The sequence below is a fragment of the Tiliqua scincoides genome, chromosome 1, assembly GCF_035046505.1.
Source record: "Tiliqua scincoides isolate rTilSci1 chromosome 1, rTilSci1.hap2, whole genome shotgun sequence".
Lineage (NCBI taxonomy): Eukaryota > Metazoa > Chordata > Lepidosauria > Squamata > Scincidae > Tiliqua > Tiliqua scincoides.
Window position 1 is genome coordinate 170,913,204 of NC_089821.1, and position 25,500 is coordinate 170,938,703.

At 42.6% G+C, this 25,500-nt stretch overlaps 1 protein-coding gene across 1 annotated transcript; it reads left to right on the forward strand.

Annotated features, from left to right (window-relative positions):
* The first annotated feature begins 2,961 nt into the window (after positions 1-2,961).
* GFRAL (GDNF family receptor alpha like) lies at positions 2,962-20,724 on the forward strand. The gene is given in 11 exon segments (XM_066622698.1): positions 2,962-3,145; positions 4,041-4,172; positions 7,005-7,154; positions 7,436-7,846; positions 12,410-12,460; positions 14,534-14,864; positions 16,817-17,067; positions 19,038-19,127; positions 19,624-19,705; positions 20,623-20,687; positions 20,690-20,724. Coding segments are annotated over 11 exon segments (1,782 nt in total).
* Positions 20,725-25,500: the final 4,776 nt, after the last annotated feature.

Below are 25,500 nucleotides of genomic sequence, written 5' to 3' on the forward strand. Positions count from 1 at the left end.
GTTTGCCCACCCCTGTTCTATAGGGTGAAAAGTGAAATGCTTATGATCAGTTAACTGGGGCATCAGAATAACCTGAAGCTGAACATTTTGTTGACCAGTCATTTACGAAACAGACCACATTACTCACCTGGAGTGATGAGTAGCATACAGCAGCAGAGATTTCTACATCAGCTCTACTCTGGAAAACCACAACAGGTGTGGAGGGTGAGCTTTATGGTTTCCCTGGGATACTGGGTGGAGGTTGGAGAAGTCCCTACAGAGCTGGCTCACTCACTCACTCACTCCCCGCTTCAACCAATCACAGGCTTTGGCTGCGAGCGGAGCGCTGTCCGGCGTGACTTGGTGCTGAAATAGCTCCCAACGCTTGCAGAAAGATTTCAAAACACCAGGCGTGAGCCTGCACCTTGGGTCTTACTGGAGAACCATCTCACACGATGAGGTCTATTCTGTTCATAGGTAAGTTCTCAAGAGGTCTGCCTTGTACAACCCAAGTATATATGGGCTCAGCTGGTAGTAAGCCCTATTGTTGTCCCTTGGGGGCTGTTTTCCCAGGTAAGTATATATAGGATTGATACTTGAGGTACCAGTGGGAAGGAGAAACATTTAGCAACAATGCATTGCATCTGGTGCATGTCCTTGTCCTTTAGTGCTGTACAGGTTCCACTTCTGCATGCATTGTAATGGATAGTGTGTTGATTCTGAATGCCCAGGTCTGCTCTGTTCTTTCCCTCTTACTTCTCCACTCCCACCTCCTTGTGACATCATCAGGTCGATGAAATGTCAGCTTTTTCTTTTTAGGACTACACTTTTTTTTATTAATTTATTTACATGTTGCCACATGCTCTCATTTCATTGCTTCATTGCTCTCAGAACCTTCCCCCTACTCAAGTAGAGCCTTCCCCCTACTTTCCCCTACTTCCCCCTACTTATTTAAAATATAGCCTTTTATTGCAGGATGTATTGCAGGATGTATTAGCTAAAGTTGTAGCTTTTGGTACACTGTGATCATGATGGGCTGCAGTGCTTTGCAAATTTAGAATACAGGTGGATTGTTTTAATTTTGTTTGCCTGATTTGATTTGCTTGAAGGAAAATTGAAGTCAAATTAACATTCCCCCCAAACTAACAGTTTCATCACAAGCCAATTATTAATCTCTCAGTTTCCTACCCTGTGTTGTGACTCAATATCCTATGCAATATCATTGCATAGATCACAATGATATATATTACATGTGTGCACCTCTTATATGCTATTCTTGTGTTCACTTCTATGCTTCTCAAATTTACCTGCTTATTTTGATTGTGCCAAAGTTTTCCTGCATTCAGTATACAGTAGATGTAAGTAATTGCCATTGACCATCAGATTTTCACTTGTATAAAAATCAGTACATCGTATTTGTAAAGCATTTGTTCTAAGGACTTAAAACATTATTCTAGTGATTCTTATAATGGGGGGGGGCAGCTTCCTTGAAGATATCCAAAAAATGTATTAAAATTTGAACTAGTGCCAAGAAAAACTTTGAACTAGAGAAAATTTAAATTGACAGTAGGTCTGAACTTCACATGTGTAATGGGCAATCTCTTCTTGTCCTCAAAGTTTGGAAAACACAGGGCATGTTTCAGCCATAGTTAAGCATTTTAAAAATCCCATTATATTTCAGGGAGAGAGTCTGTGCTTAACTCTCTGATGGCAAAAAATGTTCAGAATACAAAATACTGACTGAGAGGACAGAATAACAGGATGTAATGACAACTCTATGTGTCCATCAAGGAGCTCATCAGATAGTGAGGAAAAGTGTTTCTGTATTCAGCTTTCTTCTGCACATGAACAATTTTGTAGGGTGGATTCAAACAGCCAGTTAAAACAACATTTCCAGTTACTGACAATGTAGTGAGGTAGGTTGTCTGAAGGAGTCTATTGACTGAAGAAGACTCCACCATATGGCTGCCACATCTCCATGCCTTGTTGCAAACTAGATTCCCATTCAGACAACTACTTTGCATTTTGTGCTACAACTACTTTGCTGCTAAAATAAATGTGCATTGGAAAACAAAACTGGTTATCTGAGTCAATCCATTCTGGCTCTTTCTGTGGCTTTCCGTCTAGGGTTACCCTTGTGCTACAGAGCAAGGCTAATCCTTTAAAAGCTCTTAGCCATTGATGCTTCATGAGTCATGTGCCTTGTTCCTAGGGGAAATGTGTGGTTGGAACACTCACTCTTCATGTACTCCTGGCATGGCTGGAAACAGCAAGGTGTTGATGAGGAAGTACTGGCTTCACACTCAACTGCTATCTCTAGGGTGGTGCTTTTATGCCGGAGATGACATCTAGCCAATGCATTTAGGCTAGTGTGCCAGCCACTCTCATCTGTAAATAACACCATGCCAGATCAGCCTAACACCAACACTAGGATGAAAGGCAACTATCAGGTAGACATGAAAACAGGAGGTCTTGTTTTAAACAAACAAGCTCTTGTTTGCTGAGTAAAAAGCCTATGTGTATGTAGGGCCACAAGAAGACATAATTGATTTTAGATCCCATTTTCCTTGACTTGGATTGGACAAAGGAAGAACAGTTAAGCAGGCATACAGGAAGCCATGGTAGGAGAATACAAGTGCATTTTGTTCCCATACAATCTATGCAAATCTAATTTTGTTCCTAACATTTTCACTTAATAAATCAGCACCTGAGCAGATTTGCTGGGAAAGACTAATAGTTTCATTTCCCACACTCCAACATTAGGTTGTTGCATGTTGCAAATAATTAACAACTAATTAGAATTTCACTATTTATTGTGAAAAACTTTGTGGATACTTTTTTGCAACTTTCAAGAAGTAACTATTAGCAATATTAGTTCAGATTAAAGAAATTATGTATAGATTATTCCTAACTATAATTAACAATGCCTTATAGATCTTAGGGCCAGGAATGAGCATCATGAAGATGGATCACAGATCAGGCATGTCGTCTTTTCTCTGGCTAGCTAAGAAGTTTGCTGCAGCTGCTTCCACTCAAATACACTGTATTGTTGAGGCCCAGGGCAGTGGCATAGCTAAGCGGGTGCAGGGGGGTAGCAATTACCCCAGGCAACAAACTTTAGTGGAGAAACAACCTGAATTTGACATTAGTGGCCAAAATTGTGAAAGTATAAAGGACTAATACCATCACGCTATATACTATTCAATGTGGACTTTAATGCAGAATGTAATGAAATAAACCACATCAAAATATCTCTATTTTATCAAAAGTTATAGCCAAATAACCAGAAAATAAAAACACAACTGCATTATGTAACAAAAACTGGATTTTTAAAACTCAAAACTGACCAATGAGACTGATTGTTCTGACAGCCATTAAGGCATTATTATGATACAGTATGGAACCAATAAGGTATTAATATGGGAGTGGACCTGAGGGGAGGTGGCAGAGCAAGTGGGCAGTGAGCTGCTAGGAGAAAGATGTGGATATTCCCACTTTTTTTTAAGCTCAGGTGTGATGCCACTTCTGGGACATCATTCTGAGCTCTGCACCAGGTTACACAATCATTACACTGGTCCAGGATCCAAGTTATGTTTGGCAGAGTTGTCCTGCTTACTTCTAGAGAGTTTTCTTTTTCATCACTTTCATCTAATGCGCTTTTTATTGCATTAGAGACATACTAGTACCACAGAAGGTCTTTGGTGAGACTTACACATGCCTAACTGCCTGCTTGATTTCTATTGTATATTAACGTCAATGTACAAATCTCTGGACTTGGAAGTGGAGATATGAATTATAGGCAGGGTATCACTAGGGGGTGTGGACCACACCAGGTGACACCCTTAGGGGGTGACAACACTAGTGGCCAAAATTTTGGACATCTAAAAATGGAGTATCTGAGGTTCAGCTGATGTTGTCTTACTTAACATTCTAAATTAAAAGTGCAGCCTATTTTCTCTTTCAAGCAAAACGTACTATTAGCTACTTGTTAGCAAATAATAGAAATGCAGATGAGCCAACTCTTCCCTGCAGCACTATGTAAAAATGTTCTGTTTTTGCAGCGCTGGTGCTTTACCCCATTCATATCTGGACCTTCCAGACATCCAAGTGTCAAAACATGTGCGAGCAATGCATGAGTGCAGATGGCTGTAAGAGTATCCTGGCTCTGCTCGAAGAGGTTTGCAACATTTCAGGTAATAATGGAAAACCACCGATTGCTCAATGTAAGTAGAGAGATATTTTTCATCCACGTTTAATCCTCTTTTGTTAATATTTACACGGACTGATGTTTCACAAGGGATATTTTCATTTTGTTTTTGCAAGAAGAAAAAGCCCACTTCCTGTTCCAGAAGATACTGATCTCTGATGCAAATAGGCTTCCCCATTCACTTCAATTCACTTCCTCATTCACTTCAATAGAGAGGGCAACTCTATGCACAGTCCCCTTCCATATGAAGTTCCCTTTCTAATGTGCTTATGCAGACTGCTGGGACAAATCCCTGCTCTGAGCCCCTCATGACACATTTGGTTGCACATTTGGCATGCCCACTGCCTACAGTACTAAGGATTCAAGAACCAGCCTGACAAGGTGGACCTTCTAATTGGTTTGCCTCTTTGGCCGGCCCCATGCACTTGAACGGCTTCCCCATGCATTTCCCTGGTCTCATAGGATACTTGGAGTATATCATGGAAGCAAAAATGACTATAGCTTCCAACTGGAAAAACAAAAGGATGTCTCCCAGAATAATACCCATTAGGGTTATAATGGGGAGGGGTATCCATTTGTAAATAAAGTTTCACAGACTGTTATGGCAAATGACACAAGTATTGTATTATGTACACAGCTGGGAAAGTGGCTCAACCTGTGACGGTTTCCTAGCACATTGGTCTTATCAAGGTGTGTATTTGTTTTGGAGTGATGCAACGTTAGTTCATTGTAGGGAACAAAAAACTCTGATGCTTCTTTGACACTTCAAAAGCACTTGCTATGAGTTGCTTCACATTTACATTGGTACTTCTGAGCCCTTCACCCCTCCCTTCTCCTGTATGTTGCTTGGATAAGTTAACAATAGTTGCCTTTCTCATTTGACTTAAGTCATTTCTGCCCAACATTGCATATATGCAACAGGGATCAAATGTGTACCATGTGGGCTGGACAGAAATGAGTTAAACACATCTACATATATGAGCAATGCTGACCAATACTTTTGATAGTAACAGTTACCAAAATTCTTCTTAAGAAAGGTTATAACTCCAAATGTGTCCATCGTTTGCTTTCCCTTAAAGGTACATAATCAGTTTTAAATTAAGATGAATCAGTGCTAGTCCCCAAACATTTATTATATGTAGATCTTAAATCAGGAGGGAAATTTCATACTTTCCACTTGAGTGAGACCATCTTACCAATTCTATCTCTCCTCAGCAATTAAAGGAACAATTATAGGAAGTTCCATGCCAGCATAAATGAATTTTTGGCATTTCAACTGAGCAGCTGAATCAACATTATGACTACATCTCACGACACTCATAAAAGCAACATATGCCACTTAGCACATGTCCTAAGCATGCACCAAGTATATTAAAATGTGGTCCTTTTGTTAATTGAATTCTGAGAGCCTTCCCATCTAGCTGCCAACTTTCAATATCTGAATATGCTGCAGGTGCTACACAGTGCTTGAAAGATTATGTCTTTTTGTTGCTCTTATTTTCAAGAAGCATCAGTCTTTCAAATATCAATCTTGTTTTCTTGTCCTGACAGCAAGCAGGATTTTGCCTACATTCTAAAGGCAGCATATTCCCCAAATTATAGGCAAGGCAATGAGAAACAGTATTTGTTGTGGTGGCTTTTCAGCGACAATCCACACAATCATTTTAAATAGAAAGGTCAAAATGTTGTGAACTCCCCCCTCAATTTTCACATAATAAACAGTCTTTAGGAAAATGGAAACAGGTTTGCACATGCCAAAGGTGAATGTGATTTTCCTGAATGGATAATGAAACAAATGACTGTTTTAATGATGAAAATAAATGGAATGACAGAATTAAAAATTTTCTTGAATACCCCAATTGGCTTTCAAGGGAGGAGCTGGATTAGTGGATTTTTGATTTTTAGGATCCCGGGCACGCACTGGAACAGGCAGGCCGAGAAGCCTGCACTGTATCCAGTGCAAGGTAGGTGGCAGCTGGAACTCAACTTGGAGAAAGGGAATATTTTTCCTCTTATCCCAAGTAATGCCCCAGTCACCCCTATGGAACTACTCAGATCTGTGCCAAAGAATGATGCATATCCAATAGGGATCAAACGTGAACACCTGCGGTCTGAGCAGAAATGGGTTAAGCAGCACCTGGATAACCCTCTCTATGACTCTGAGTGCAGTCCCACCTTGGTCTTCAACCGGTGCAAGCCCCCTGTGCCGGCCTAAGAGTCATGAATATGCTATAAAGCACATTCATACCTCCTCAAGAGCAGGCTAAATTGGTGCAGAAGCCTGTGCTTGCCTACAGAGGATGCATCCACAGCCAGAGCAGGCCAGTCCAGGTGAGTCTGCACCAGCTGAGAAAGGCCAGCTCAGGGAGTCAGAGAGGGTGGTGGGAGGGCGTGTTTTTGTGGGAGGGTGGGATACTGGATGGACTGACAGTGGCGTAGCTAATGAAAGTGAGGGTAGGATGCTCCAAGTAGGTTCTGACTAAAGCAGGACACAGTGGCACCATAATCTTGCAATCTTGATATTTGCATCCTTTTTAAACTGAGTCTTATGTACATCACCTCAGCTATTCTGTGCATGTTCTATTAGACCAGAGTGTAGCAATTTTACGAGGCTAGAACTAGACTAGACAAGATCTCACTTTGCCAGTTTGCATCCTATGAAATGGGCTGTTGTCCATGAAAGCTTATGCCCCGATAAAATCATTAGCTTTTAAGGTGTCACAGAACACTGTTTATAATGATGGTATAGTTGCTTTGTTTCTGTTTTTCACTTAAGGAAGCATTAACCCCAATTGTGTTTTTGACTATGCTAATCCAGGTGGCAGCTGCACAGTGAAAGAGACAATGCGTTGTAATAAAACTACCCATTTCTTAATTGAGCAGTTTCCAGAATTTAAAGACTGCATCTGCACCAAAGAGAGCTGCAGCATCAAACAGTTAATTGGCAAACAGTGTTTCGGCAATAAAGGTAATGGATGGCTTCCAGCCATGGCACACAATCTTGAAATGTAATCGTGGCATGATAGGGGGTGGGAATAAACACACACCTGTCCAAATTTTGTCATTTAGCACAATCCAAACCTGAAGTTCATAGGGTGTTCTGGCACCCTGAGGAGTTATACATGCAAATTACAGCTGAGGCAGCCCACTTCTTTAGGTTATCCTGCCCATTTCAAAACAAGATTTTGAAATATACAGACTTGCATACCGTCTCTAGCTTACTTTGTGGTCAAAACCCTCTTTTCACAGGGAAACCAGACCTTGCTTCAACCACGGAGATTCCATCAAAATTCCTGCAGCAGACAAAATCAAAAGAGATTGCACATCCAGGCAGATTCAAAAATGATTGCACGATTGCAAGGGATATTTGCAAGCAAAATGCTGCCTGTTCAGTGCTGTATAAGCATTTTCAGAGAGTGTGCCGAGCAGAGATAGCAGAATGTAGCCTCCAAATGGTGGGGCAGCAATGTTTCACAGCTTGGAAGGAGCTCAGGAAAACTGTACTGGGCAACTGCAAGTGCCTGGAACCGATGCATAAAAAATGCACAAAAATATGGACTAATATCTTCAATAACACCTGCTTACAGCGCACACTGCAATATCAAACCTCTACTATGAATAGAGAACACAACCACGAGGGAACTCATGCCATCAGTGCAGGTAAATGCTAAACAATGATTTTTTAAAAATAGAAATTCATAATGGTTTTTGATCATGCAACTGATCATAGCAGCAACTGTCACCTTGCACATGCCTGATCTCATCTGATCTTGGAAGCTAAGCAGGGTCAGGCCTGGTTAGTACTTGGATGGGATTCTGCCTGGGAATAGCGGGTGCTTATACCAGAGTCTTTCGAGACTGAAGGTTGCCAACCATTTTCGATCATGTGTAAAGGCAGGAGTTTACAGCCTTTACACATGATGGAAACATGATGGAAGAACAGCAATAATTAACCTCAATATTTACTTACAAATTTGTATCCCACTTTATTTCCCATAGGCATTCAAAGCAGAAGCTTTAGAATTAGTTAATGTATTAAATGGTTACTTTATTACATGTATTTTTAACTAATTTACTAAATCAGCAAATTTATTAAATGGTTTACAGAGTTTAATGATACAATAGTCATCATTAATGCAATCATGAATAATCTAGAGAGTTTATCCACTGAGCAAGGATGTGGGGAACTATGAGGTATTCTTGACTCATGGGGTCATCATAGGATGGTGTGAATACAAAGTTCTCATGGTTCAATACCCTAAAATTATACTCACTGGGACAAAGCACTAATATCATTTCCCCTCTCCATTAAGTTCCATGAGACTTACTTCCATGTAACAATGTATAGCAGTGGTTTTCAAACTGGAGCGTTGCAACGCCCCAGCCTGAAGGCCCCGGCCTCTGCCCCCTTAAGGGGCGGGGCAGTGAGGAGGCGGCAAACTCTCAGGGAGTTTGAAAACCGCAGTAAGTTCTTGCAGGGCAGGGGGAAGGCAGTGCTGTGATCCCCAGGATCATGTCACTTAGGAGGGCTGCAGGGACTGGGATGCACTCACCAGTCCCTGCAGTAGCATCCTGGGGATGCAGGGAGCCCTGTGCAGGCTTCTGCAGGGCTCCCCAGTCTTCCAAAAATGGAGTGATTGTGCTCCACCTCTGCAAACCAGAAGTGCAGCGTGATTGATCCACTTTCACTTTTAGAAGCCTGGGGAGCCCTGCTGACACTTGTGCAGGGCTCCCTGCATCCCCAGGAGCTGCTGCAAGGATTGATGAGTGCATCTCAGTCCCTGCAGCCCCCCTGAGCTCCCTGAGAGTTTGAAAACTGCAGGTGTATAGGCTCGCAGCCTAAATTCATCAATCATATTTTGGTTAATCACCTTTTTGGAGAGGTCTGTAGATAGGAAGTCCTTAGAAGCTCCTAGAGTGTAACTGGAATTATCTTTTCTTGGCCATCATGGCCTTGATCTTTATCAGTTAATTGGAGCCATTTGGATATAACTTACTTCTCCTAGGCAGCATCTCATTATTTCTGGCAATTAGTTGCAACACCTGGTAAAAGTTATCTAATCTTTTGATAAAAAGTGAGTATGGCTTAAGCCTTACCGATCAGAACTGGCTCACTTCTGAGTAAGTAAACTGCCATTTTCAAATACCTCTACAAATATTCTCTACTTACTTCTCTTTCATCTTGGGGTTAATGATCACGTAAACCAGCCATTTTAAACTTTTATTCATTTCATGGCACACTGAGAAGGTGCTAAAATTGTCAAGGCACACCATTTGTTTTAGACAATTGACAAAACACACTACACTGCCCATTGGGGGGAGGGGCTCACATCCTTCAATGGCCCACCCTACTAATATATGACCCTTCCCCAAATTCCCACAGCACACTTGCTGACCATTTGTGGCACACCAATGTACCACAACATAGTGGTTGAAAATCACTAAAATAAACAATAGCAGTATCGTTATCTTTTGAGGCAATGGGGTCCACAACCTTAGGCATGACAAAATCCTATTGAAATCAATTGAATTTAATTTAGCCAGCATCTTATTGCATTTAGAAATGGACGACTCAGATTGCAATCCTGTCCACACTTACCTGGACTAAGCCCCATTGACTATAATGGGACTCACTTCTGAGTAGACATGCCTAGTATTGGGCTCTCAATCATGTTGATGTCTGCCCAGCAATTATGATGGGACATACTGTGTTCCCTGTCTGGGACTGCAATATCTCACATTTGCATGAGAGTAGTCTTACTTAATTCAATGGGCCTTACTTCCAAAGAAACATGCACAAGACTGGGCTGTTGAAATGATGGTACTAAGTCTGGGTCAACATGTTTGAGGATGCAACTTCATATAAGATTGTGCTTGGGGATTTCCATACAAATCTAATCAGTAATTGTATGGCCGAAACAGCATAGAATTCCTTCTTTGTGAGGACAATCCTTATTGCCTCAGGACAATACAGTAACTGTTGAGTAACCAACAATCTTGATTGTGTAACCAAGCCTGAGAAGCTTGGCTGTTGAAATTGAATGTGTGTCTCATTCTTAATTCCATGTTCCCATAACTCCATGTCATTAAAATAGTGTTTACCCAGATTTGTTTGATGTCTCCTAGGCAAATCTGTATTGCAATGCTGGTGGTATGGAAGAGCCTTCAGAGACATCTATGGATATGAATGAGGCTGTTCCTGACTCTTGCAGCTTTTGTATTGTACCATCTGTTGCATACATTGACATCAGAGGTCACTTTAAATTTAAACCATGTACAGGTCCAACCTATTTATACACAGATTTTTTTTATACACAGATTTGACTCAACACGAAAGGCCCCTGCAAATGAGAAGGAATGTGCTGATTCCTGGAGAAGGAGAAAATGCATCCCTTTAAAATCAGTTTAAAAAACTGAACAGTCCTTTAACAATAGCCTCCTTAATGAGAGAGAGGGGGGCAGCTGACTGACAATCCATCAATCCTTCTCTCTCCAGGTGACCCTTCCCTTCTCCCTGAGCATGTGAAAGAAAGGTGATCATTTTGCATTGGTGAAGGGAGGGGCTGAGTGAAGCTCTTGGTGGAGGACTGATCGATGGATTGTCTTGTTAATGACTCTTATCTTACATCACAAAGGTCAGCAAGGCTGTTTTTAAATCAACAAAGCAAAGAAACTTTGTTTCTTTGTTTGATTTGCTATAGTGCGTTTTTTTTGCCATCCATGTGAGTGCTTGGAAGGGAACCCATGCGAATAATTAGTCTCAACCTGTAATTGAATCCACCTCTACACAGCAGACCCCTGTCTGAGAATGTCTGCTGACCATTCAACAAAAGTTAGCTAGTGGTGGTGATGGTTACTTACAGCACAATCCTATGCATGTCTACTCAGAAGTAAGTTCCATTGTATTCAATGGGGCCTATACCCAGGGAAATGTGAATAGGTTTGCAGCCTTAGGGCCTAATTCTAAACCTCCCAGCGGCAGCACTGGGAGCCATTAACATGTCATAAAACAAGTTTACAGCACTGGAAAAGCAAGGAGAACCAGTGCCGGGACTGTGCTGGTTGGCACTGGGCTCAATGCCGGGAGGCCAATGCTAGGAGAGTGCCTGTGGTAAGGTGCACCTCTGGACTATGGTGTGGGGTTTCTGGGTGTGAGGGGAGTGGGGTGTTCTGGAGTGGGGGAGGGTGGGGTGGGGAGAGGAGTGGGACCAGTGGAGCCCTGCTCTGCTTTATTCTATGCTCCAAGTTGGGCTGAAAAGCCTGACATGGAGCTCCTCCAGTCTGCACTGGCAAAATAGCCAGTGCAGACTGGAGGAGACCCATTGCAGGGCCTGCACAAGACCCCAGCAGCTGCTACAGAACCCATAGGATGCAGCGGTAGCCATTTTGGCACCACTGTTCCTCTGGGTGTGGGCAGCTTAGGATTGGACTGTTAGTGGAGAAACAGAATGGAGAAATTGATATGCTTCTGTGGAACAGGAAGATCTTGGAAGATCTTGCCCATCATATGTTCTACTGTCCTTTGTATAAAGCAGGGTTGGCCAAACTTGCTTAATGTAAGAGCCATGTATGATACACTTCAGATGTTTGAGAGCCTCAGGAGAGATGTTTGATAGCCGCAATATTAAGAAGCAATTAAATTCTTAAATATATTTACTCACCCATGAACATTAAACATGTTTTAATACAGTGGACTCTCAGTTCATAGCTGGTAAATAATTGAAAAATTTTCATTTACCTTTTATATGAATTATAATGCAAGAAGGAGCTCAGCCAACATGTTATCGTGAGCTGCGCATTTCAAACAGCAGCATGTGGATCACGAGCTGCAATTTGGCCAGCAGTCAAATTATGCCTCATTGCCAGGGCTGCCTCTATTGAACTGGAGATGTGTGGGTCCAGCAAGTAACCAGTGCCATAGCCATCTTGATGCTACATGGGACATTGTCCGGGGGTGGAGGGAATATGCCAGACATCTGTCAGAATACTGTGGATAGTCTACCAGGAATGAAAGAAACCAACATCCATTGCCACGGTAAGTGGTAGGGGGGCCTTACTCAGATAGAAGGGAGTCTCCCTGGAGTTCACCTTACTTGCCCAGGACTCATCAACTTTGGAGCTGATACTGCTCCTTGCAACCAACCATGCTTCCTTTCGAAGGCTGTAACAACATACAGCATATAAACCATGATATCTGCATATGTGCCTCTCTCTTTGTTGCAGACCATATCAAAATAAAATCACAGTGGAAGCTGTCCAGTCTTTCAAGCTACGGTAAATACCCATCTCTTGAATTAAGTCTGCATCTTCTACATGAATTTCCAATTTGTGTGGAGTTGAGTCTTTCCCAGTCCTCAGTGCATCATGCTTAATAATACTTAGTATTTGTATCACTGAGTAGGAAAAGTGCTGTGCATGTCAGGGAGCCATTTGATTACACAGGCCTACAAAATTGAGGGTCAGAAAAGTTTTTCCCAAACTTTTGATATGAATTTGGGGTGCCAATTCCAAAAATGGCATCCATTTTGCCCTATCATGGCTAGTTTTGGAGATATACTATAGCCTCATTAGTGAATGGTTCACACAGCTTCCTCATGAGGAAGCCATGGTGTAGGCTTCCTCATGAGGAAGCTGCTTGAACCATTCACTAATGAGGCTATGCCGTGTCTCCAAAACTAGAAGTGATAGGGCAAAATGGATGCCATTTTTGGCATCGGCACCCCAAATATACCCAGGAATTGGTGTAACGTTTAAGGAAGCAAAATGTGTGTTGGCCTGTGGGGTTTTGGTACATAAATGCTGTTAATTATCTGGAGGTCATCTTTATAACAACCTTGTAAGATAAATATTTTTATCATTGCAGCTGGGGCTACGAGGCAGTGGTTTGGACAAAGCCGCTGCATAAATTTCATAGAAGAGGGCAAGAATTGAACTAGAGAGGCTTTTTAGTTTTACTCTAAAATAGATGCTTAACAGGTTAGCACAGGGAGAAAATGTTGGGGCATGCGAGCCTAAAATTGTTTGACATGAGACATGAATGTTATAGGCTGTGGTATACTGTACATCTGTTTAGGTTGATACTGTCCCAACATGTGATGAAATTGAAAATTCAAACTTGGGAATTTAACCTCAGAACTAAAACTCTAACAGCCCAATCTTAACACACACACCCCCAAAGCAGCAGTGCCAAAATGGCTATCACTACATCCTATGGTGGGGGCAGTAGCTGAAGTCTCTGCTGGATAAGGGAACATTTGTTCCCTTATCAGCAGGTATGCCTCCATGGCATGAAGGAGTCTATGCAGACCTGCACTAGCTAAATAGCCAGTGCAGGTTAGTGTAGACCCACGCTTCCACATTGGAAGGGGGATAGGATGTCACTGGCACTGCTGATCCCGCCCCCTCCCAAACTAGATCCACCCATCCCTACCACCACCAGCCTCTGCCTGCCCCATTTTACCCCTCCCCACCTCATCCGCCTCTCTCGCTGACTTACCTTTTCCAGTGAGCAGGAGAAGCAGCACTGGAGCAAATGGGAAGGTGTAGGCCATTTGTGACTGGCACTGATTGCTTTACATTACATGGGCAGCATGCACGGGCTTGAGCCCGAAGAGTCCTTTCAAGCAGTTCCAAAACAATGGTCTGCTGTGTTTGCCCCAAAGAACTTGGAAGACTGAAAAGTGTGTTTTCATAGATAGCTTTGAAGCAGCACCAACAGCTGAGAATGCAAAGGTGTTCTACCAGCAACCATCAGTTCAACTCAGCCTCCCACCTGCTATTCATACCTAGTCCTTGCTAAATTACATCCCACTAACCTAGTGGTTCTCTGGGAGTTTGGGAACGGCTGTTAAGTCTTTACAGGGAAGGAGCAAAGGCAGCAATGCCATTTTCAGGATTGCACCACTGCCGGGGACAAACAGGTTTTTTGTATTCACCAGTGGTAGCACTGGCCTCCCAGGGGGTCTGGGGAGCCCATGGACACAGGGCTCCCCAAGGACACATTCCGCAGGGCTCCCCAAGTCTCAGAATATCTAAAAATAGTGATCACGACCCACTTCTGCTTTCACAATTGCAAAACTTTAAGGGGGCAGAGATAGAGCTTCCCTGGCTGGGGTATCACGATGTCCCAGTTTGGGAACCTCTACACTAGCCAGTTACTGCATTTCCCTGTTTATCATGTGGAATGCTGGCCCAGGACAGAATCAATTCACTTGTACAGTTGCGTGCATCCACATGGCAATTGGTTGCATGTAGTAGGATGAACATGCCACAGTTTCCAGTAAGAGTGCAAGAATCACAAGCTGGATCTTGAAATTCTTATTCCCATCATTTTTGCTGTTTCTTCAGTATACAGAAATCTGCAGTCCTGTTTCCAAGTCAATGTGGATTGCGTTAACGATGAAGTATGTAACAGACAATTGTCTTTGTACCTTCAAATGTGCCAAGCGAATGGAACCCAATGCAACGTGAATCGGTGCCAAGCAGCACTACAGTTCTTCTATGAAAATATGCCTTCTAATGTGGCCCAGATGTTGACGTTTTGTGACTGCCTGCAGTCGGATGAAAACTGTCATCAAGCCAAAGCACTTCTTCGTGGTGAACCATGTGCAGTCAGCAGGACTCCAGTGCCTTCATGTCTCAACATACTGCACATGTGCAAAGGTAACAGTCTCTGCAGGTAAGTGAAAGTATTCATTTTGCATAATTCCCCACAAGCATGTTTAATTCAAAAATACAGAAAGATGGCAATCGTATGCACACTTCCTTGGGAGTAAGCCCTCTTGACTTTAATGGGATTTACTTCTGAGGAAACAAGCACAATTGAGCTGAAACACACTGGGAGCCCAGGTGATGTCAGTGCTTCTTACTTTGCAAAAGCAGTATCTTTCCCAGCTACTTATATAAGCAAGAGCTGAGATTATTTTGCAGTATATGCCTTACTTAATCTTCTCTGCCTATGTTGGAAACTCTCAGCCCGATCCTGTCAAGCAGAAGGGTTTACAACAGCAGAACTGAGTTCAGCTGTTGTAAAATGGCTACTGACAGAGTGCCACACCTACACCAACAGACCCTACTAGGCTCACTAGACCAGGTAAGGTAGTAATGAAGGTGGGGGCAGAATGAGTGGGAGGGCCTGTGTACTGCACCAGTATCCTATACCCTTCCTTGCCTCCTTTCTTTCCTTTGACTTGCACAAGCTCAGGATGGTGTGGATCTGAGGAAACCCACTGGTGATTGACAGCCCAATCCTATGCACATCTACTCAGAAGTAAGTCCCATTATTCAATGGGGCTTACTCCCAGGAAAGTGTGGATAGGATTGGGCTGTGAGTTGCTTACCCAGAGTTATGGGAAAATATTTTCCCTTACCTCTCCCAAGTCTCCTGATCAGTCTGCCTACCTTTTTGGCACAGCTACATTTGCAGATTGGGGGGGGGGGGCGATAGATTAGACCAGCCATTTTCAACCACTGTGCCATGGCACACTAGTGTGCCGTGAGTGGTCCACAGGTGCGCCACAGGAATTTGGGGGAAGATCATTTATTAGTAGGGCCAATGGGGATGTGAGCCCCCCCCCCCCACTGGCAGCATGGTGTGCCTTGTCAATTGTCAAAAACCTAATGGTGTGCATTGACAATTTTAGTGCCTTGTCAATGTGGCATGAGATAAAGAAGGTTGAAAATCACTGGATTAGACACTCAGATGGTCTATTGCAATGCGATCAGGACTTCCCCAGTTTGAATCTCTCCTCTGCCTTGAACTTGCTAGGAGACCATAGGCAAACCACTCCTTCTTAGCTCCAGCTGCAATGTGAAGATGTTAATACTTACCTACTTAGGTATTTGTAAGGACTGCATCAAGATGACACACGTGAGGTACCTTTGCATCATCAGGAAGTTTCATTTAAATGTTTATTGTTGTTGCTGTTATTATTGCACTTCATCACAGCCTAGTCCGGGCTGGTTATAGTCTGCAATTTGGGATCAAGCCAAGATCCTGGGAATTGTAGAGATATCTTTGTGGGATCCTTGTTATTCTAAGCAATGTTGTCTTCTGGAGCTGATCTGGTGTCATTTGCTCAATTATTAATATAATAATACATAATGAGACTCATATAAATAATTGTATGTGGCAAGACCTCATAACAGTGGTGGGAAAACCATGCAATGCATAGCCCCCTATCTTTATGGCCCTGGCATAGCCCCAGTGGTGGATGGGGCAGATCCTCTTCTGCCTTATCATGAACTTACATTCTCCAAACTCCTGATTGCTCACTTGCTATATTCGCTACTCATTTGCTGCTTAGTAGCCAAGTAATATAGACAGATATAACACAGATACATCTCCTTAAAATTAAGCCATAATCCAGCCTAAGCCAAAGCATTTTTAAGTCCCATTGCTTTGAAACAGATAGTTAAGCACCAGCCCCACAGAAGTCAATGGGTCTCAGAAATACTTGTGCAAAATTGTGTTTATGCCATAGTCTTCTTGCTTCGTTTCTTATGGGCAATGTCCATTTTCCTATCATTTTATTACACAAAAATCAACTTCAAGGGTCTTCAGTTGTTTCTATATTTTACATGGTCAGGAATAGGAGAATTTTTTTTCACTTTTTTTCTTCTTCACCTTAGGGGAAAGCTGGGGGCATTTACATCAAAGTGTTTGAACGACATGACCCAAGAATGCCTTGAAGATCATGTTTGCCCAGAATCTTTGGGCACACGTGGCCTGGTTTGTGCCAACAGTACTGAGTGCAGAGCTGCTTATGTAGAACTGTGGGGGACAGTTCTTCACACGGAGTGCATTTGTGGCTTCACATCTCCTGCCGAAGAGTCTGCATGCAAAGTCTTCCATCATATATTCCATAACAAGTCCTGCTTCAGTAAGTTGAACTTCTCAGGATTCTACATTTCCTCATCCTTTTTCTTTTTCAAAGTAGAAACCTACCAATGTTCACATTGTCCAACCAAAAAGAGGGGGTTCTAATCAGATGAGCTGTTACATTTCAATATTCAGGGAAAAGGATGAAGGGGAGGTTGTTGAGGTGGATGACTGTGAAGGCCCTGTAGTCGAGGGGCAGGTCTCTCTGCTATGAGAGACCTGCCCCTCGACTACAGGGCCTTCACAGTGTTGTCTTAGCTGCAGATTTAGTGGCTGGTTCTCATATACCATATGTCCGAAATCCAGGGCCTCCAAACTTTTCAGTACAAGGGCCATATCATATATTTTGCACATCTTTGCAGGCCCCCAAAAACCAGTATTATAAATAAATGAATGAAATTTAAACAAATGAATACGTTTTACGTTTTGCAATCAGCATAATATGATTCAGAACAAAAGAGAAATGTGACAATTACAAAGAAAAAAATGCTGTGCTTAAACTAAGAAATGATATATATTGAGTAAAAATGTCAAACGTTAACAAATGCTCTGAGAAAAACAAGAAGTTGCTGCGGGCCAGATAAAATCTTGTGGTGGACTGGATGTGGCCCTCATGCCATAGTTTGAAGATCCCAGTCTTAGATCATGAAGCAATCTTATGGTACCACATGAAAAAGACCACAGAATGAGGTTATTAGTCATACTGAGGTTGTTTAAACCCTACATTGGTTCTAATGGGCTCTTTTTTATTAAATGTTTTCATTAACTGTATTTTATATTGTATTTTTATTGTTGTACACCACTTTCACCAGAAAAGCTGTATAAAATATTTTTATTATGTAAGGGCGCAATCCTACCCTGTGCTGGAAAAGGCAAGCCAAGAGGTTTGCGCTGTATCCAGCACAGGATAGGAGCCATAAGCAGCTCAGCCCAAGGCAAGGGGAAACATTCCCCCTTACCTCCGGGTAAGGGCCACTGGCCCCTATGGGTCTCCTCAGACTTACACCACCTCTTGGGGTGGTGTAAGTCTGAGGAGAGCAGAGCAGCTTGGAGCCGCTCCATTCTCCCCGGGAAAGGGTGTTGGAATCCAGCACAACTATCAGATCCCAGCCCTCCCTCCTGCTCCCCATCCGGCCACCCCAGGGCCTCCCATCGCCCACCCTCCCCCCACCCAGGAACGCCTCCCTCCCACTTCCTCCCCGCCCCTCCACCTGCCTCAGAGCCTTGCGTTGTCGCAGCCACACCGACACAAGGAACTTGGAGGAGGCCAGCGCAGAGGCTTCCATCAGCCTCCACAGGCTGGCACTTCTCTGAGCGCTGGCCCAGCTTCCTCCTGAGGAGGCACAAACATGCCTTAAGGCTTGCGCCAGCGCAAGTCAAGGGCTGCATTGCACCCTAAGTAGGTATGTGAAGTACGTAAAGATTACACTTCATCAGTCAGTTACATATCAAGCTGTCTAATATTGAGTTGGACTATTGGTCAATTCAGCTTAGTATTGTCTAGAGCAGCGGTTCTCACACATCTAGCATCAGGACCCACTTTTTAGAAAAAGAATCTTGTCGGGACCCACCGGAAGTGATGTCATGACCATAAGTGACATCATCGAGCAGGGAAATTTTTAACAATCCTAGGCTGCAATCCTACCTACACTTATCCAGGAGTAAGTCCTGTTTATTATCATTGTTAAAAGCATATACATAGTTGTTAAGAGTACAGGTCTGTAACATTTGCAGTCACATACTATGGTAACATCAAGTCTAATATATTAAAAATAAAATATTGAAATGAATGGGGACCCACCTGAAATTGGCTCGCGATCCACCTAGTGGGTCCTGACCCACAGTTTGAGAAACACTGGTCTAGAGGCTAGAGGTGGGTAGAGGAATGCAGCCTAACATTTGCAAGTCACTGTCTCAAATTTGCATACTTTCATCCTGTTGCTCTTTGTTTACATTATTTCCTGTTTGCAGTTCAGATATCAGGTGAAAAGGTGGAACTCTCACCATCACATACAGTTCTGTCTGCACTTCCTGCAACAGGTGTACAGCCTGTATTTTACGGTAAGCTTAAAAAAAGAAAACAGTACCATTACAGCCATTTGTGGACAAGCTTGCATGGGTCCCACAAAACAAGATACTAAATAACTGAACTACAAGTAAAAATCTACAAGTAAAAACACTAAACATGGAGTGTGGAAACTGCAAAGGCGTTTTGGGAGGAGGGTGGGTGGTGTTCCTTGGGGTGGGCAGGGAGCAGGATGTGGGGCCAGGATCCAGCAGTTATGCCAGGCCCCATTCCCAGGCAGCACTGCACAGCTCCAGGCTGCTCAAATCTGCACCATCTCCTCAGATGGTGCAGATCCAAGTAGACCCATTGGGGCTGCTGCAGCATGACACAGGGTAAGGGGAAAGGTTTCCCCTTGCCTCAGGCTGCACTGCTTTTGGCCCCAAACTTGCATTGGATGCAGCGCAAGCCCACTGACCTGCCTGTTTCCAGTTTGGATTGCACTCTATTTAGACTGTTTAAAAACATTTTGTTTTTGCTATTTAATCCTAGGTGACACAGTCTATATCACTGCATGCATCATTTGCATAGTACTTTTCTTGGGAATAATCCTGCTGACTTTATGGAAAACCAGGTAATTACTGCAGTATTTCCTTGTGAACTCTGGTTAGGATATGGGTGTCTAAGAACATAAGACGACCCCCCACTGGATCAGGCCATAGGACCATTTAGTCCAGCTTCCTGAATCTCACAGTGACCCACCAAATGCCTTGGGGAGCACACAAGGCAACAAGAGACCTGTATCCTGATGCCCTCCCTTGCATTATGTTTTTTCCAGCATGGGTGAAGCTTCTTGACTCTCTGTACTGATTCTGTCTGTAGGTCCCAGAAGAATGGAGAGTTCCATGATTTCTTGCAAAGCAAAGGGGAAAAAAGTGAAAACAATATGTAGTGCAGGATTCGAAACCAATCTTTCATAGTATGCAGATATTAGTCAAATCATATTATTGCATGCAAGGAAAGTGTTGTAGATTTGGTGGCCCCCTTTTTTGGTTAAAGAAATGAGGCAGGAACATCAGTAACAAAGGGCACAATCCAGCCACCATCAATAACAGCCATAATGGTAGTCTTACTTTAATGTGGGGCAGTGATTTTCAACCTTTTTCGTCTCATAGCACACTGAAAAGGTACTAAAATTGTCAAGGCACACCATTAGTCTTTTGACAAGGTGCACCATGCTGTTGATGGGATGCTCACTTCCCGCAATGACTCTACTAATGAATGACCCTCCCTCAAACTCCCAAGGCACACCTGCAGAGCATTCGCGGCACACCAGTGTGCCACGGCAGTGGTTGAAAATGGCTGCCTTGGGGACGCAATGGTATCTCTAAGTGCTTGTCAGTAGGTGGATCACACCGGAAGCTTACACAGTAAGGCATAATGGCTATTGATTTCAGTCTAGGGGGCTGAGTAGGTCTCTTATCATGTATGTATATTGGCTATTATGATGGTGAGAACATGCTAATTTAATGCACATGTTTTTGCTTTCAGGGCATGCTGTACAACCGTTCACCAGGCAAAGACCGCTTTGCCAGCCCACTTATCAGAGAGGCTCATGACACTTCAGCAACCATGGCTCATCAACTGTGCTGATAATACTCTCTCAGATTCCTCTCGCTAGCCAAGTCTCCCTGCACATATACCACAAAATAGCTCTTGAGAAAAAGGACACAGGACACTGCTTTGTAACTTACCACACAACAGAACACCAGAACAGAAGCTCTCTTTCATTATGTAGGATTTGCCTCAACGTCACATTGATGTGCTTGGTTGAAGATCAAGACGTGGAAACACCGTATGCAGTATATTATTCAGGAGCAAAGGGCAGAACTACAAGATATTCCAGAAAATGTATGTTCCTAAACCTGCATTTGCTGAGATTTATATTTGTATCGAATCCTTCCTCAGAGGAGCTCAAGATGACATAAATTGTTCTCCACTATTTTATCCATTATTTTATCCATAGGCCCTTTCCTCATTTTTTTCCTTCATGAACCACACTCAGATCAGTTGTGAAGTTGCCCCCCCCAACCCTTGGGAGAGCCACCCCTACCTCCTCAAAGCAATGCCTTTGGGTCCCAGGTGCCACACCTGCCTCCAGGCTTCTTGCTCCAAGCAAGAAAGGATATCTTAGCAACCCATTAAGATTCTAAAAGTCTGCCTTAGTACTAAATACTAATGGGTCTTGGACAAAGGATTTCTGAGGCCTTGTGACAATGTGCAACACGTTTACACAGAGCACTCCTTTTTGGAGACATACATGGAAAAAGAGTCTCATCCCCCAATATGTACTTGAGCTAACAGCTCCAGACTGATATGAAGTCCGTTCTAATGGAAGAATGGAACCCTGGTCAGAAGTACAGATCCCCTTTGTGGGAATAGTTGCCATAGCAAGACTGCTCATCATAACAAAGACTCTTTGAGTCAAATTTACAGTGCAGTGTTTCTGGGTTTTCCTAAGTAACTTTTTTTTAAGCTCATGTTTTTTTACTTGCTATTTAAAAAAAAAAAAAGATGCGTTATAATGATGCCTGAGTTAACTTGACATGGGAAACGATGGGAGTGATGGATCCTGTCCAGCTTCTGGGAGCAGGACAAGATGATATTCTTTTCAGCCCTGCAGCTCCACTGGCCTGATCCTCTTGGGGAAAAAAAACACACAGAGGGGGGGAAGCAAACAGGAAGGCAGCACCAAAACCAGCAAATAGGCAAAATTATTGACAATTATCTTCAACATCTATTTTCAAGCACCCCCCTTCCACAGTTTGGGAGGGGGGGAGAAGGACTGTGTGCAGCAGCCATGCCCACAACACTGCTTCTGTCACTGGCCGGACCTCTTGGCAATCATACATTGGGTGTGTGCCCAGAAGGGGCCGAGAGGGACTTCTAGGTACTGGCTCTCCATTCACGGATTTGTCCTTCCCTGAGAGGAGAGGGAGGCATTAGTGCTTTTCTTGCTTTTAGAAGGCATATTAAACCTTACTGTTCAATGAGGCTTTCAGTAGTTTTATGGATGGCTTTTATAGCTTGCTGTTTGTTGTGTCGTCTCTTAAGCTCTTATTTTGATTGCAATTTTGTCTATGCTTTATCGATCGGAAGTATCGATTGCCTTTGTAGCTGCTGCTTTATAGATTTTTGGTTGAATTGTTTGTGAGCTGTGCTTGATGTTTTACATAGAAAAGTCTATAAATATTTCAAATAAAAATAAATACATAATAAGCAAAAAAATCTTGACCTAAATCATGTTTTACATAGACTGGATGTTGAAATTGGACAGAAGGAACTCTTGCAGCTGAGGAAGATAATTATCAAAATGGATTGCGCGATGATGATGATGATTATATGCTCTTGAGCACCAGCTCTGTTGGACATATCACATTACAACAGCATAAAAAAGCTTAATTCCTAAACTCCAATCGATTTTTGGTCTCTTTCTTTTGGCTTGGAACATATGTTTAGCACTGGTCTGCAAGCACATTGTCTACTGCTAGATTGGTGTGCATGAATTTTCCCATCCCATTTATATCAACATTCCAGTTAGAAACCTGAACACTAATCACTATTTATTCACTGACAGGGACAGTATATTCAGCACATTACACTGGCCAGGAATCCACAATGCTTCTGATTTCTAGTTGATGCTTTTTTGACAATAATTTCAATGCAGTTATTAACAATTGAAAAATAAAAGTCAAGTGACAGTTTAAGAGGAAAGTAGGTTATCAGTGTCATGCAGAGCATACTTCCAATTTTTATGTATTCTGCACAGCTCTGAAATTTTTTTAAAACTCTAGACATGTGCAGAAAGTAGCTTTGGATAGCGATTCCCTATTGCTGTAAATCAATGTAAATACATTAGGCAATGGATAGTCAGGAATCATCATTCACCGTTCTGAAGACATTATAGGTTAAATCTTCCAAGGTGCAAATTGAATTTTCTGGACAGTCAGCATTAACATTTGGTACATTCATACAGTATTTGCATTTCTTGTCTATTTTCAAACTGTACATCTATCCCTATTTTAACTTCCACAGCCTTTAGCTGATTTGTAAAAAATGCATCAACAATAAGGAACTACTAGAGTTGGGCTGATTAGTCATTTGTCCAGTTTCAGAGCCTTGTTTGTACATGATGCATCCATGAAGTTGCTATAACTGTTAATATTTATGTACCATTTTTCAACAAAAAAGGTCTTAAAGCACTTTACGTGGCAGAACAAATAAGAAGATGGTTTCCTGTCCTATGAGGTATATTCGCTGTCTGAAAAGAAGATACAAGAGAGATTCCAGCCACTGGTAAAAGGCGTTATGCTGGGATGAATAGGGACAGTTGTTATTCCCTGCTAAATACAAGAAAGAAAACTACCCCTTTAAAAAATGCTTGTCTTTTTGCCCAGTTAGCAATGGCTTTGCAAATCATTTCAAGGTGCGTGCATCCCTTTCTGTACAGTGTCCCACATCCTCTAACGTGAATGAGGAAGACCTTGCAGGTGGATCAAAACTGAATCTACACTCTTCATTCACCACTCACATAATATAGTCCATAAGAAAAATTAATGAGAATTAAAGTACTATATAGCAATCTAGGCGTGTGCTGTTTCTAGCCAAATGTGCATTCCTCAATCCAGCAGGGAATGTGTACACAGAAGCCTGCTTCTTTATACTTACTGTTGGCACTGAATTGGGATGGTTGAGGTACAATGTTCTAGAGAGAAAAGTTAGTTTTGATTCCAATGACTAACATTTCTTACTTAAATGTACATTTCTGACTTGCCAAGGAGGTACAAAGGTCGCAATGGCTTGGGATGCATCTGTGAGATGGGCAAGACATGGAAATGAAACATAAATAACTTAAAAGAGGACTCAAGTTGTCTGAGAAAGCTAGTTCTGAAGCATGTTTCCTAACTTGACCTCATCTAGGCAATGGAGACAAGAAAGTTGTCACCAAGGTTGCTTACAAGAAATTCATCAATTGTGAGTCATTGCCCATCAAAGCCGACTAAAAATATGAATTAAAAAATAAGTAGAAGTAAATGCACCCCATAGTATGAGCAATAGTCTCATAACGTCAACACTGGATAGAAGGATGGGTTATACTGATTAATGCTCTATGCGTAGTTTTTACAGCCCAATCCGATGCTTCCCAGGGCTGCAGCAATGCTTCAATGGCAACAGCCGCATCACATGGTGCTGGGAAGCAGTGCCAGGTCTACTCGGGGTCAGGGAGCTTATGCTCCCTCACCACATGTAGCAGCCAGGCGGCCCAGATGAATCTCCTCGGATCTGTGCCCACGACTGTCCCTACTGAGACCCCAACTTATCACTCCGTCAGCCGGCACTTGCCCGGAGCTCTGGGTGGTGTGCGACCAGCCTCTGCTCAGTGCTGGCTCATGCTGAACCAGTGCCAGTGCTGGCTTGGCAGTGAGTGTCGCAGGCATGCCTTACGGCATGTTTGCAACACTCAGTGCTGGTGCTAGGACCACAGGATCAGGTCCTCAGTCACCTGTAACTGATGAATGAATCCTTTTGTAATACGTTAGGCCATCTATTAGATTCTTAAAATTAACACTACATACCGAGGAGGGAGAAAAAGAAGAGATGCATTCAGTGAGTCCAGATAACTGATCTACTACAGTTTTTCAGGTGTTTATTATAGCTCACAATTTTAGTTTGTTTGCATTTCCATTTGTAAACAAAAGGAGAGACAGATTGAATGAAAATGGAACAAAACATAGTTCATGATCATAAAGCTATCACAACTGAGGCACAGAGTATTAGTGGGAACAAATGGAAGCTAATGTGAGTATCTAGCATAATAATTTAAAAATTATATTTTATTACATTTGAGTATACAATGGGTTATATCCTTAATTTAGCTAGCCATGACTAAGTCCCATTGAAATAAATTTCCTTTGTCATGATTAACCAAACTCAGAGTTACACCAATACTCAGCTTAACGTTACAGTCCAAGGAACATTCTATACTGGGAGGTTCAACACAGACACAGCACATAGGTTTCATATACAATTGCACCCAGGAGCAAGTCTTGGATTTGCCACGTTCTGTGACCACACAGACTCTTTAGTATAAATCTGCACCTACATGAATTTAATAGCACTGCATATGTTTCACATGAGGGGGTCTCTCTGTTAAGTACACAGGTTCAGAAATCTCTGTACCCTCTGAAAGTTCACTGGGTAACAGGGTGAGCAAGTGAAGTTTGTCTCTGTGTACCACCATGTGTAAAACCTGGACAGTGGGGCTATGTGTGAATTAGACCTCACCTAGGCTGCAATCCTATGCACGCACTTACCTGGGAGTAAGGCCCACTGAACTAAATGGGACTTATTTCCAAGTAGACATGCATA